The sequence below is a fragment of the Aethalodelphis obliquidens genome, unplaced genomic scaffold (genome assembly GCF_003676395.1).
Source record: "Aethalodelphis obliquidens isolate GAN/ISIS:26980383/991018 unplaced genomic scaffold, ASM367639v1 scaffold23, whole genome shotgun sequence".
NCBI lineage: Eukaryota > Metazoa > Chordata > Mammalia > Artiodactyla > Delphinidae > Aethalodelphis > Aethalodelphis obliquidens.
The window spans coordinates 25244866-25259735 of record NW_020837967.1 but is presented as its reverse complement, the minus strand read 5'-3'; the positions used below and the strand labels follow the sequence as shown (position 1 = coordinate 25259735).

The 14870-nt window shown below is 42.8% G+C and overlaps 1 protein-coding gene across 1 annotated transcript in view; it reads left to right on the top strand.

Annotated features, from left to right (window-relative positions):
- The first annotated feature begins 8511 nt into the window (after positions 1 to 8511).
- The window catches only part of MTPAP (mitochondrial poly(A) polymerase), a 29012-nt gene continuing 22653 nt past the window's right edge, over positions 8512 to 14870 (top strand). Inside the window, exons 1-3 of the mRNA XM_027122012.1 lie at positions 8512 to 8688; positions 13478 to 13650; positions 14177 to 14410. Coding sequence (XP_026977813.1) covers positions 8535 to 8688; positions 13478 to 13650; positions 14177 to 14410 — 561 coding nt within the window. The 5' untranslated portion in view covers positions 8512 to 8534. The remainder of the gene's footprint in view (positions 8689 to 13477; positions 13651 to 14176; positions 14411 to 14870) is intronic.

Genomic DNA, 14870 nt, shown 5'->3' with positions numbered 1-14870 from the left:
GTTGCCTTTACCCCCTGGCGACTGCTTCTAAAATTAGCTTTGCAAGTGAGAAGCAAAGAGTAACCACCGCACTATTCAGAAGGCAATTTGCTCACTCATTTGTTTATTCACCAAACACTTGAGTGAGTACTGTATGGCAGGCACAGTTCCAGGTGCTGGGAAACAGCAGTGGACAAACTCAATGGCCTTCAGGGAACCTGTAGCCTGGGGACAGCAGAACACTGAAGAAACAAACACATCTAAGAGGTCAACTTCTGACAAGTACCATGACGGAAATGAACAAGGTGGAGGAAGTAAAGGGAAGTGAAAGATGCTTATGAACTGGATCTTGCGAAGCTCAGAGAGGACCTTTCTGAGAATGTGTCCCTCACATAAAGATGACGATGTAGATGACAGCAGCCTGATGTAGGTCAGAAGTCACCGTGTAGGTGTAGCTGTTAATCTCTTAAATCCATGCTTCAATTTTGTTATGAGCTGATGTCGATCAAGTCTCAAAGTCAGCAAAGATCTCAGAGGTGATTTAATTTAACACCTTCACTTTTATAAATGATAAAGATGATGTCAGGGCGGTGACTTAGCCAAAATCATGTTACTAGCAAAGAGAAGAAATATGTCTAGAGGCTAACTTTTGTCACCCACAAATCCCATCTATTATTACTATAACATGCATCTCCTTTTAGAGAAGCATAATATAAAGAAATGTTGCTCTATATTGTTCCCATAAATACACTGTAATCAAATATAATCAATGACATAGTATCTGGTATCTTTTTTTTTTTCCCTGATGCAAAGTCTGGGGTGAAAGAAAGAACAAGGGTTTTAGTGTCAGTTACATAACATCCGGATGCCTTTTCTTTTTCTTTTTTTTTTTTCTTTCTTTCTTTCTTTCTTCCTTCCTTTCTTTCTCTCTCTCTTTTCTTTTTTTTCTTCCTTGTCATTCCCTAGCTGTGTGATTTGGAAAAGCTACTTAATCTTCTGGGCTTTAGTGTCCTTACTTATGAAACCAGGATGCATCATAAATGTGGTTTTTATTCCAATGTTTAAATGGAGAAAACAGTGAGAGGTTATAAGGGGAAAATATAGCATACGTAGAATGATAAAAGTTAACATCTTCTACACAGGGGAAATAGAGTCAAGCTTGCCAGTGGTTGGGTTTTTCTTGCAACTGAGTAGGGCTCAGGTTAGTAACAGAAACCCTGGGTCAGTGTGTGGAGAAACCTGGTAACCAATCCAGCAGTTCGAAGCTGCATCGCTGTGGTTTTTCTCTTTAAGTAACCAAACCTTCCGGTTTTCTTTGGTGCCTGGTTTCTAACACTTGCATCATCAGCTGTGTGGTAGTGGTATCATTTTTACCAGTGAACTGGATTATCCCTCTGCAAATCTCCCTGGGGTTCTTGGAAAATTATCTGAAATTGATCACAGCCAGGGCATTTTGAAGGAAATACCCAACTAAGAAACCATCGACTGTTCTACAGAGTTTGCAGAGGTGTTAGGAAGATCTTAAGAATCTCTTTAGAAAGGTCAATTTAAAGGTCCATGTTTAGGTCTCAGAGATCTCCGTGGAATGCTCATTTTTTTAGAACACTGAAACAGACAGGAAGAAGCCGAATTTTAATGTGTTTGAGCCTTTAGCTCTGAGGCTCCTCAGGCAGGCTGCTCTTTTCCTATCCCAGCTGGGGATATCCCACAGACCAAGCAGGAGTGGGAGAAGGATCCGGGGAGAAGATGCGGCTGCATCCCAAGGATGGGAATCACACTCTTCCCAGATACCAGCCCCCTCCAGCTCAAGGCTGCTCTCCTCTGCTCTGCAGCCCCTGGCAGGCATTTCTGCCCAGAAAAAGGCATTCTTGTGGCTTGCTGGCAGCAACATTTCCAGATGTGTGGGCAATGCAGCCAGTGACAGATGGCCCAGAGAAGGGACACCGGCCTGCAGAGGAAAGAAACCTGGTACCGCCATCTCACTTCCCTCTTGCCCCTTCAAAGAAATTTTCTTTCTTCTTTCTTTCCTTTCCTTTTTTTTTTTTTTTTTAAGAAAATAAGATATGAGTTAGCATTAAATGTGGCAAGAATAAAAATGAATATTTCTGTGCTGGTGACTACGTGTCTGAGTTCATGGGTTTGTTGGCATCTAAGGTCATGGACCTCATCATTAAAGACAGGATCACAATGAAAACTCACCTATAAGTGAATCAGTAGAACTCTTTGTAATCTAAGTAAAAAAAAAATAGCATAAGCATGGACTTCCCTGGTGGTGCAGTGGTTAAGAATCCGCCTGCCAGTGCAGGGGACACGGGTTCCATCCCCGGTCCGGGGAGATTCCACATGCCGCGGAGCAACTAATCCCGTGAGCCACAACTACTGAGCCTGTGTGCCACAACTACTGAAGCCCACACGCCTAGAACCCGTGCTCCACAACAAGAGAAGCCACCTCAATGAGAAGCCCGCGCACCACAACGAAGAGTAGTCCCCGCACGCTGCAACTAGAGAAAGCCCATGCGCAGCAATGAAGACCCAACAGAGAAAAAAAAAAAATAGTATAGGCAAATATAGCCATTATTATTATTACTATTAAGAGGAAGTAAAATAGGCCACCTCAAAATATACCAGTTTAGTGTATTGATTATACTGAATTAAGTTCACTTGAAAAACAGCTGGTACAAGACACACTGACCCTCCTTTTTCCCCCTGGAAGCAGGAAATAAGTGTCCCATGTGAAGTTACCCTCCCTGTACCAGGAGGGTAGAAAGACATCCTTATCACCAGAGACGGGGAATTCAAGGCTGAGAAGGCTGTGGAAACAAACCTCACTTGCTCACTAATTTACTGCCCCAAGCCCACACTTCTTCGTGTTGTGGATTCTTCACAAATTACTGTTTCTCTGTCTAAAAGGTATAAAAGCTGTTGGCTTGGGCTTCCCTGGTGGCGCAGTGGTTGAGAGTCTGCCTGCCGATGCAGGGGACACGGGTTCGTGCCCCGGTCCGGGAAGATCCCACATGCCGCGGAGTGGCTGGGCCCGTGAGCCGTGGCCGCTGAGCCTGCGCGTCCGGAGCCTGTGCTCCGCATTGGGAGAGGCCGCAGCAGTGAGAGGCCCGCGTACCGCAAAAAAAAAAAAAACAAAAGCTGCTTCCTTTAGTCACTTCTTTGAGTCTCATGTTTGTGGACTCCCCTCCATACAAAAATTCAGTTTGCTTTTCTTCTGTTCGGTGTGTCTTGTGTCAATTTAATGATTAGATCAGCCAAAGAACTTAGAAGGAAAGAGGAAAAGTTTTCCTCCCCTGCATTACAAATATGGCAAAAAGCATCTCCACGGAGAAAAGTACATAGTAACTCTAGCAATGACTAGATTAGATGAGGTGTTTTTTCATAGGCTAAACAACTTCTTCAGAAAAGTGTAGAATTCCGTGGGATTCTACACACACACACACACACACACACACACACACACACACCCAGAGGCACACACAGAGCAGTGATTCTCAAGCTTGAGCATACCTAACACTAACAGCTCGTAAAAAAATGCAGATTCCTGAATCCCACCCCTGGATAGTCTGATTAAGTAAGTCTGGGGTACAACCCAGAACTCTCTATTTTAGCAAGCTCACCAAATGCTTCTGATGCAAGAATCAGGTCCCTGGACCAACTTCAGAAATCCTAGCATCCCCGAAGAGAAAGAACACTTAGTGTGAAATATACAAAGTAAAACTGCAGGAACATCGGTATCACATTTCCAAAGCCTATGTTCACATTTTAAAACATTTGATTATAAGCATTTGTACAGGACTCTCAACCTAATGTTCCATCTTCATGTTCCCCAGACAGCAGCAGCCACTTAAAAAAAAAGTCACAGGAGAAAGAGAAAAGCTGTCAGTGCCACTGCTTTATAGAAAGCATCTCAGGGGGAATGAAGATACAGAACACTTTCCATTAAGGCAACTTTGTAGCTCAGAGCTCTGCTTAGCTCACTTAATAGAAGAGATTCTTGTGGTCCTAATAGAAATATTTCCCGTGATTTGAGGTTTGTACAAAAGCCCTCTATGTGTCTGGAGGTGCCTGAACTACTCTTTCTTTAAGGGTCTTCTGTTGTTGTTTTTAAAAAGTACTGTTAAAATATCATACTTTTTCTTGAGAAAGAAAGAGATATTGACCAGGCGGGGACTGTTGGTTACCCTAATTACTATTCTACCTTTACTCACAGCCTTTTTTTTTTCTTTTACCTTGGGCAAATTATTTAATCTATGCTTCAGTTTCCTCACCCATAAAATGAGGATGATAATAGTTTATTTTATCAATTCTAAGATGAACATTTTCCCCATATTTTGATATTGCTGAAATCAGAGTGCACCTCTCCATTGACAATTTTTTAAAAAGCATTGTGTCCTACATTAATTGGCAGATTTTTCTTAGAGGTGCATAAAATAATGGAGTGTCTTATAATGGGGATGTCTTAGGTTAGATGAAATATGATAATAATATGGATATCCTAAGGTTTTGCGAGGGTTAACTGAGTCAAAAAACAAAATGCTTAGAACTGTGACTCGCTAATAATTAATCACTTGATAAATATAATCTTAATATTCTCACCCATGGATGGATTATAAATTAACTAGTCCCTCCTTGGTGGCCCTTTGGATTGTCTCCACTATTCCTACCATTATACTCTGCATCAAATATCTTTGTATGTAAACCTTTAAGTGCACCTCTAATTAGGAGAGATTCCTAGAAATGGAATTACCGGGTCAGAAAGCAAGGACGTGTTGAAAGGACGGACTTAAAGTCAGTCAAACCTGGGTTAGGATCACCAAAGGATCTTAGTCATTTTATGTAATCTTTCTACATCTCAAGTTTTGCAGGTATCAAATGGGGATAATAATAAAATCCACGGGTGTTACAGAGAAAAACTACAGGCCCAGAATGGCATCACTTGGGCTAAAGCCCAAGATATCAAGCCTCGACTTAATACCTCACCTGTTTGCAGTTTCAACCTCCCCTGGAAATGTAATCGTAATCAACCAGTCTGGAATTTCCTGGTCAGCACCAGTGACATCCTCTATCACGTGGGCCCAGTCCATTCCCCCCGCGGCCCCCCAGAGGAAGAGGCCAGCTGTTTGATAAAATCCCTGCTATTCCCTTCCCACCCTGCCCCCCCAAAAAAGTGTCCTGGCCTGAAAATAATCCTTTCCTTTCTTTTGTTAATAGCTCCCTTGTCCCGCCCGTCTCTCTATAATAACTCTCCATTTTGTATAACCCCCTGGGGTGCCTTTTAGTTGCAAGGTTGGGTGCTGCCCTGTTCCGGAACCGTTGAATGAAACTAATCAGAGCTTCAAATACACTCGGTGGAATTTTGTTTTTTTAACACAGGCATATTGTGAGGTTTAAATTAAACGATGCAATTAGCATACAATACGGGCCCAGAGTAAGTTAAAAATGAATGTAAGCTATTTTGCTGGGACGTTGAGACCCCAACAGTAAGCAGGGCTTCACGCCAGCTTTGGAGGGGTCTGAGCCGTACTGCTTGAAATCACCAGTTTCCAACAGTGACCCCGTGTGGCCATAATAGAAACAGCATCCGCGGAAGGGAGGCCTGTGTCGTCAGAATTGATGAGATTCCCTCAGTTCTTTCTCCCGGTGTCGGTTGACCAGACCGTCCGCTGGCAGAAGCCTGTGCCTGGGATTCTTGAACAACCTGAGATAGACAGACTCAGGGAAGGGATAAGGGGCTCCGCCGATCTGAATAGAACGGCCTGAGCGATTGCTTTAAAGGTTGACAGGGGATGACCTCCTAGATACCAATGAACTGGGGAAACAGTTTATCATCATTTCTGTGAAACTGCATGGGAACAGTTGATCTCCCTGCATAATATAACCACGAGACATACTTTGGCAGTCGTATTTGTCCATTATAAATCCCAACGAATTCTAAGACTGAATTTTAGTGAGTGTTTGGGATGGGCAGCTGATACCCAGGCTCTAATTCACCAAAGGCCTCCTGGCTTGAACTTCTGGAGCAGGAGTTTATATAATGAGCACATTGAATATATTTAACAACTGGCTTGTCAGATGATCAATTTTCATATTTTCATCGATTGTATGTCACAGAACATCATGCCAACCTTGATTCCCTGGTTTCTACAACCTACTCATAAAGATTAACTAAAAGATAATATGATTTTAAAAGAAGCTTTTAGTTTCTTAAGTAGATAGCTTCTAGGGCTTCCCTGGTGGTGCAGTGGTTAAGAACCTGCCTGCCAGTGCAAAGGACACAGGTTCGAGCCCTGGTCCGGGAAGATCCCACATGCCACAGAGCAAATAAGCCCGCGAGCCACAACGACTGAGCCTGAGCCCACGTGCCACAACTACTGAAGCCCGCACGCCTAGAGCCCGTGCTCCTGCAACAAGAGAAGCCACCACAATAAGAAGCCTGCGCACCACGACGAAGAGTAGCCCCCACTCGCGGCAACTAGAGAAAGCCCACACACAGCAACAAAGACCCAAGGGAGCCAAAAATAAATAAAAAATCACTCACCTTATGCCTATGTAAGGATATACTAGTATCTACATATAGTTTATGAATTCATAACGTAAACTTTTTCTTATTTTTCTTGATATTTCCAGGCTATGAGTTTCACCTGTAAGTTTTTTCAAATTGTCACAAATGTCCCGAAAACTTTCCGATATATTTATTGAAAAAAATTCACATGTTAAGTAGACTCAGGCAGTTCAAAGCCGTGTTGTTCAAGAGCTAACTGTACTTTAAATCATTTCTAGATTGCTTATAATACCTAATACACTGTAAATGCTACGTAAAGAGTTGCTTTCATGGGGAGAATTCAAGTTTGGCTTTTTAGAACTTTCTGGAATTTTATTTTTCAAATGTTTTCCATCTGTGATTGGTTGAACCTGCAGATGTGGAAACGGTGGATAGAGAGGGCTGACTAATTTAATTCTATAGTGAGGAAAAGTGTTATTTTTCTATTGCAGCGAAAATATAAATATTGTAGAGAATGCAAACTTTTCATGATTTTATAGATAAAAAACATAATTTCACAGAAATTGCAAGATTGTGATAGCTCATTCTTTTCAAAATCCCAGTGACTATAAGTTTGCTTTTCTTTGCTAGTAAAGCTTTCCCTGGCATCTCTGCTTGCTGGGCTGTTCTCAGTCGATATATTCAGCTTTGAATGTGAAAATCCTTCTTGGTGACTTGAACAGGAAACCAGGATCTGAAAGGGCATTAGTAAGGTAGCTGGACAATTTATCATCCGAATGGGAACACTTTTGAGAGTGAAAGAGTGTGGAGTTAATAATTACATGGGCACAACCTGAATATATGGTTTCTGGAGCCTTATATCACACACGTTCACATTTTATCAAAGACTAGCTTACCGTGTAAAAAGTATTTTAGTGGCATATGAAATGTAGACACAATTTAAGAATTCGCTAATTCTTTTGCTATTGGCTTTCCAACCTGCATAGGATTCCTTTTTCTTTCTAATGATAAAAATAATACCTGTTTGTTTTTTTAAAAAATACCGAGATGCTAAAAGTCTCTCACTTCTATGCCCCTCAGCCCCTACTTTCCCATTTATTGTCTCACCGTTCTGAAAGATAGAAATCCAAAGTGAAGGTGTTAGCAGGGTTATGTTCCCTCTGAAACCTACAGAAGAATTCTTTCTTGTCTGTTCCCAGCTTCTGTGGTTTGCTGGCCAACTTTGGTGTTCTTTGTTTTTTGGCTACATCCCTCCAATCTCCGCCTTGTTATCACCTGGTATCCTCCCTGTGTGTCTGACTTTACATGGCTGTCTTCTTATTTGGAGGTGATGAAGCGTTCTAAGCATAATTGTGATTATTGCCCATCTCTGTGAATATACTAAAAACCATTGAATGGTACACCTAAAGGGGTGAATTGTGTAGTATATGACTTAAATCTCAGGCAAACTGTTACAGAAAGTGTGAAAGAGGGAGCGAGGGGGAGAGGGAGGAAGGAAGGAAGGGGAGGAAAGGAGGGAAAGAAAAAAACCCTGTATAAGGAAACCTAGGTTTAACTTCCATTTCTGCCCCTGCCTGGCTGTAGAACTTTAGGAATGTTACTCAACGTCTCTATGCCTTAACCTCCCCATAAATAAATGGAGATAAGAGTTCCTACGTCACAGGCTTGTTGTAAGGATTAAAAAAGTCAACCCACGTAGCGCACTTAGAACAGTGTTTGGTAAAGAAAAAGTGTCGTTTATCATCTTCTAAGTATAGATTCGCAAGTCAGTGCTCCTTCCTCATGCCCTTACTCTCTGGTTCTATTTTCATGACTCAGTTTGAAAAAGTAGGTGGCGTGCTCGTTCTCCTGGGAGCCTTCTTTTAGAGAACCGTGGGACGGGAAATCAGACACGTGCGAAAGCCTCATTCAAGCCGCAACTCGCTCTCTTGTATAAGCGAGCGTCCTTCGCCTAGTTTGACCCTCTAGGCTTCCCATCCTTCCCCACCTCCTCCGCGCGCATGCGCGGAAGCGGCGCCCTTTCGTCCGCGCTCTTGCACTTCTGACGATGGCGGCTCGTGGTTTGGGGCTGTTGACCAGTTTGCCCCTCCGTGCTCGGAGAAGTCAAGTCCAGCGTCCTCTCTGCAGGCTTCTCAGTTGCCCAGGAACGGTGGCCGCAGCCGTCGGGAGGGAAGAGCAGTCCTCGGGGAGCGCGGAGACAGGTATGGCGCCGGGGCTGGGGTCGCGGGCGGGCGCAGGGCGGGTGGAAGCGGCGGGGGGACCGCACGGCAGTGTCCCGGCCTCGCTCGGGGAACCTAGGGCTGCCGCCGTGCTTCCGGCGGCGTGGCGGCGGCGCGGTGTGGGACGTTCCTTCCTTCGGGGACTGCGTGCCCGGTGATGAAGTCGTTCAGAGCTCCGCAGCGCAGGCCAGGAGCAGAGTTTGCTAGTGTCTGACAGCTGGGCGAAACGCTGTTGCCAGTTACGGTAGTGATGCCACAGTTGAGCCAGTCGCTTCTTCGTTCACGGATGTAACTGAGGTTGATGCTCGCAAGTTGCCGATGGAGGCCGAGCGGAGTGAAGCCTTGATGAATAACCAGGACTCCTGGTCCTCCAGTGGAGGCTCTGCCTCTGCAGTTACTGACGTTTGCTTTATTTTTCCGATTCTACCGAGAATCAGTTTGGTAACAGATTTGCCTGGGCTGGAATAGGCAGGCGTTCTAAGTTTATAGGCTGGTGTGTTGAGAAGCCCAGTCCCCCTCTTGTGATCCAAGAGCTGCGTTTATGTTATTTACTATTCTTAAAACAGTCTGGCAGGATTGTATCACGGTCTCCATTTTGGAGATGGAGACAGAGGCGCAGAGAGCCTAGGGACTTGCCGCTGAGTTAATTTAGACCTCGAGCCCCGCTGTTAAATAAAAGGTGTTGATTTCTACCATTTCTTGGAGCTGTAGTTTGAAGGTATGAGATTATTTGTGGGAACAGTTCTAAAGAAGGCTAAACAAGTACGGTATTTTCCCGTAAAGTAAATGATAGGGTTGCTGTCCTCATCAGACTGTATGAGAGACTCAAATTGACAGAGCGTTGGAAATATCAATTACCATGACAGTTCATTGAAATGCTGATTGGACTGTATTTAGTAGAAGCTGTTTCTGTTAAAAACTCTTAAGTGACTGAAAATGTGAGTAAGGCTTTTGCCAAAGGAGCTATTGTGATTTAACATGTGTATAGTGGTTTAAATTTTAGAGTATTTTCATATGCTCTTTGAGATATAAAACTCTGTGAACTAGGTATGGAAGGAATTACTATTACTCCATTTTATAGATGTGGAAACAGGCTGGTACAGCTGGCTGGTAAGTGGATCATGCTTAGCTATTCAGTAGCAAAGGTGAGAATAAACCCTTCTGATTCCAAGGCTTCACTTAGTAGAGCTTTGTTGTTTTTCTCAGGAAATGTGATTCATTTTGTATCATTAGGATAATATGACTGGCTAAATATCCAGGGACTCTGGTGAGGCACAAGCGACAAAATCCTCATTTGAATTTCTTTTCCGTTTTTAAAGAGAAGAAGGCGATCATTATAACTCACTTAGAAGCATATACTTTTTTTTTACATCTTTATTGGAGTGTAATTGCTTTACAATGGTGTTAGTTTCTGCTTTATAACAAAGTGAATCAGTTATATATATATACATATATCCCCATATCTCCTCCCTCTTGTGTCTCCCTCCCACCCTCCCTATCCCACCCCTCTAGGTGGTCACAGAGCACCGAGCTGATCTCCCTGTGCTATGTACCTGCTTCCCACTAGCTGTCTGTTTTACGTTTGGTAGTGTATATATGTCCATGCCACTCTCTCACTTTGTCACAGCTTACCCTTCCCCCTCCCCATATCCTCAAGTCCATTCTCTAGTAGGTCTGTGTCTTTATTCCTGTCTTACCCCTAGGTTAGAAGCATATACTTTTATAATTAGAAGGAAATTGAGAAATCTCCAGTTCAGTTTTTCACTCAGTGTGAGAACTCGTTGCCAAAAGTTTGGCCTGACCAGCAAATAGGAAGGAAGTGCTCTTACCCCCTTGGGTTTGGATTTGATATCTATATGTGTCTTCTCCCTTTCCTCACCCCGGAAGCTAAGACATTCCCTTGGCTCATTTTGAGCCTTCATCAGATCAAACTTTTGGTCTTCTTTTGTCCATCTACTGCTGGCTGAATCCCCCCCCCATTATGTGCTTGTGTCTTTATGTTGTTTTTAATTCTAAACGCAGGACAGTGTGTTTTGTGCTTATGGTTTTCAGATTCTGTTATCAAGACCGTTGCAAATTTGAGTCTGTCTTAAAACACTAACACTTACTAGTGTTTCCTCCCAACTTTGTGTTGTTTGTAGATTTGACAAGCCTTTTGCAAGCTCATGTGCTTACGCCACCTGAACTTTTTGTCCCCCTCATGACTTTGTCCCGTCTACTCCGTCGTGCCTACTGCTGTTCAAGGTTGGAGCCGTCAGTCCTGTTCGAGCCTGTCGCCCCATCTGTCATCACACTTCTCTGTCTCCCTCTCGCACGCAGTCCTGCTCTTCCCCAGTAATCCAGCTGCAGGGATACCTGCATAATAGTGCAAAACATTGTATACCAGTGGTATTGCAGTATTGTTTGTGATAGTGAAAAAGGTAAACCATCTCCGTATTTATCAGAAGATTGATTAAATTACCATAAACACCTAAGAATGTTTATGCAGTTATTTTAAAAATGAGGTAAATATATATCTACTGACACAAAAAGATATCAACTATGTATTAAATATTTAAAAGCATGTTACAGAAGAGAATGTATAGTACATTTTCAGTAATTGTGTGAAAAATGTTTATCTCCGGAGAGATACAAATGTATATGTTTATGTCACACCTAATAAGTGGGTATTGGAGGGAACAAGGGGAGGATTTATACTTTTACTCTCTGAAAGTTTACAGCTTGACTTGACTTTGACAGTAAGCAGTTGGACGTCAGTGTAGACTCGGTAAATATCAGAGACAAGAAGATAGAGGTGGTAATTCCAGCTGGAAAAGCGGGTGAGGAAAGCCTGGACCATAAGAAAAAGAAGGACCAGTTGGAAGGGCTGTCAGTAGACTGAGGTCCAAGTGAGTGAGAGTAGTCCCTGCCCTCAGCGTGGAAGACAGGCATTCTTCTGTGCAACGTTACGTAAACACAGCACCGTGACTTACCTTCTTCCATAGATGTTGAAGTGAGGTAGTGCAGAGGTGGAAGCAATTCTGCCTTGCAGAGTCAGCTCTTCACAGAGCTGAGCACAGTTTGGAGGATGAATGGGAGTTTGCAGGGCAGAAAATGAGAAGGTGGGCATTGCAGCCAGAGAGGAGAAGACTGAAGAGTTCAAGTGTGTGTGGTGGTGCCCCGTGAAGGGCAGCGTGCGTGAGCATCGTGGAGGAGGTGGGGCTGAGGTTGACATGGCTGAGGAGGGGGCCGAGATGCCGGCAGCTTCATAGCCGGGCTGTGGGGCTCAGACCTCATCACGAATGCGGCAGGGAAGTCAGAGAAGAAGACTCTCTGAAAACGATTACCTTAGAAAGCTGACTTCGGCAACAGTGTGGAGAGTGGCTTGAGAAGGACAAGACGGGAGCGAATGAGACCAGTTTAGCGATCAGGCTGCTGTGTTCCAGGCCTGAAATGAGAGATTGATGTGGAAGAATTGGCATCCGGAGGAGAGGAGAGGACGCGTATTTAAGAGGTGCACGTCTAGCATCTCTACAGTGAGTGTAGGGAAGACGCGCAGTGTGTTTGATCAGTTGTTAGAAGTGTGGAGTAGGGCAGGGCCAAGAGTGCTCTGCGGAGACCTGCCTCGAGGTGGATGCAGCCCAGTAGGCTGGAGGGGCCCACCGGCGCTTACCGCCTGCCTTCCTCTGTCTTGTCCATGAGGATGTCTTGGGGTTTGCTGAAATGAAGGTTCAGTGTGTGTGCAGTATTTCCGTCCGTTTTGTGACCTTTTGAAAGGAGATGAGGCTGAAAGCTTTTGCTGATTTCTGTGCATCGGTTACATTTAATCTCTTTGGAATTAGAACTTGAATGATTTTCGTTTTCCTTGTGTTTAGCTCACTTGTTGATCTTTCCTTTGTGGTCAGTGGAGTATTTACGTCTTGCCTATCACAGCTCTTGCCTTCATTTCCTGTGATTGTAAACTCCCTAACCCCTGGATGGTTTTTAATGGGGAAAAAAACCCTCGTCTATTTCTTTAGTAAAAAGTATCACAAGCTCTTTATGGGCAGCAGCTAGGGTTCAGGCTCGCAGACTTCCCTGTGATGCAGAGCACATGATAGTGGGTAACTCATTGTTAATTGTTTGAGCCAGATCAAGACCCTTTACAGAGAAAAACTAATCACTTATTTTATTTTTAAATATTAATTAATTAATTAATTTTGGCTGCGCCGGCTCTTAGTTACTGTGTGGGGATCTTCATTGCGGTGTGTGGGATCTTTTAGTTGCAGCGTGCGGACTGCTTAGCTGCGGCGTGTGGGATCTGGTTCCCCAGTGAGGGATCGAACCCGGACCCCCTGCATCGCGAGCGCAGAGTCTCACCCACTGGACCACCAGGGAAGTCCCCAAAACTAATAACTTACTTTAATGCATTAAACTTCTAAACTCATTGTCTCGTTGCGCTCAGGCTTGTAATCATTTTTTTTCAGGTTTTGGAATGTTACAGCTTATACAAACTTTGTATGTGTGTATTTGTGGAAGTGGTTTTACTTTTAAAATTGTGTGGAGTGCTCCCTTTTTAGCGCTCTGCCTTGAGTATAGTCAGTCAAGACAGAGTGGACAATTTAATGGTAATCACAAGAGAATGGTAATAGGAAGACTGGGAATAGTACAGCTTCCCCCTTATCAAGGAGAAGAAAGCAGACGGAATGAGGATGAAGTTGGTGTGGTCAGGAGTAAAATCTTTGTATACCGCACCAAGAGATGCTTTGAATTTTACGTGTGTGTGTTGGGAATGTCTTTGTCTCATTCATAGGCTCTGAAGACAGGACTCCAAAAAAGAGATTCTCTGAGGTGCAGAGAGAGAGACGAGAACAGGCGCAGCGGACTGTGTTGATCCACTGCCCAAACAAAATCAGCGAGAAGAAGTTTCTCAAGTACTTATCCCAGCATGGGTCTATTAACAACCACTTCTTCTACGAGAGCTTTGTGAGTATTTGAAAAACAGTCGAACTTAACATTCATACTTTTTTTAAAGTTATTTTTTGCTCTGTTGCCTCTGCAATATGGTAAAGTTAGATTCTTTTTTGATATCCTGCATCTATCTTTGTGTAAATTTCTTCAATGAGTTTTTTTTGATATGAGAATAGAAATCCTTATAGGAGTATCACAGAATTATAAGCATAATTATACCTGAATCGTTCCATAATTTGAATACTTTAAATCGTTCCATTACCTTAGGTGTAGAAGCCAGTGGGAGATCTTTGTTTTGCCTTTTAATTTTCTATTTCAGCATTATTTTCAGCTTCTCTTAACTAATACCACTTTATAATGTTCCTTTTCTTAATCTGCTTATAATGGTTAAAACCATTGCTCGTGTTAGAAGTGTATCATTGTAAATTTTAAAAATTAGTATTTTGCCTGTTATGATAATTGCTTCGAAATACGAACTAACATACTATGTTAAAAATAGAATTTTGAAATGTGTTCTGTTCTTCTTGTGTTTTTGGTATAGGGTCTTTATGCTGTTGTAGAATTCAGTCAGAAGGAAAGCGTAGCTTCGCTGCAGAATGTAACTCGTACTCCAAGCCTGGGCACAGAGGCTGCAATTCCATTCAGATCACGTTACTTCAATTTAAAGTTGAAGACTCCATTAAACCAGACTTCTGAGCAGTCAAGTATTCGATGTAGGAATCAGTCTTCTCCTTCAAGCAAGAAGCTTTTTGAATTACTTTGTTGTGCAGAAAGTGTAAGTTTATAGGTATCCTTCCCCGACTTGATATGTGTGTGTGTTTGACTTGTTTTGTATATTGTAAGTTTTTATTATTAGATATTCCTACTGAGTGAAAAGTAAAAGTAATCCTTCCCGACTCCCTGCCACCATATCCCATTTGTAATCCTCAGAAGGAACCACATTCTTCCAAAGTTTTGGGCCTTTGGATTATTCTGGCTTTCTTTCCCTTGTCAACATGGCATATAATTGTACATGGCATGCTTTTATAAATTTTAAAATACCTTATTTCTGGTTTTATCTCTTTTTTTCTGCTCTAGTCATGTTTATAGTAGTTTTGGTTTTTCTTACTCAGACTTGTCAAAGGTTTAGCTAGTCCTTTCCAAGAATATGTTCATGGTTTTAGTTATCAAAATACTATTTTGGGGGTTGATTTTCTAATTTTTTTTTTTTTTTTTTTTTTTTTTTTTTTTTTTTT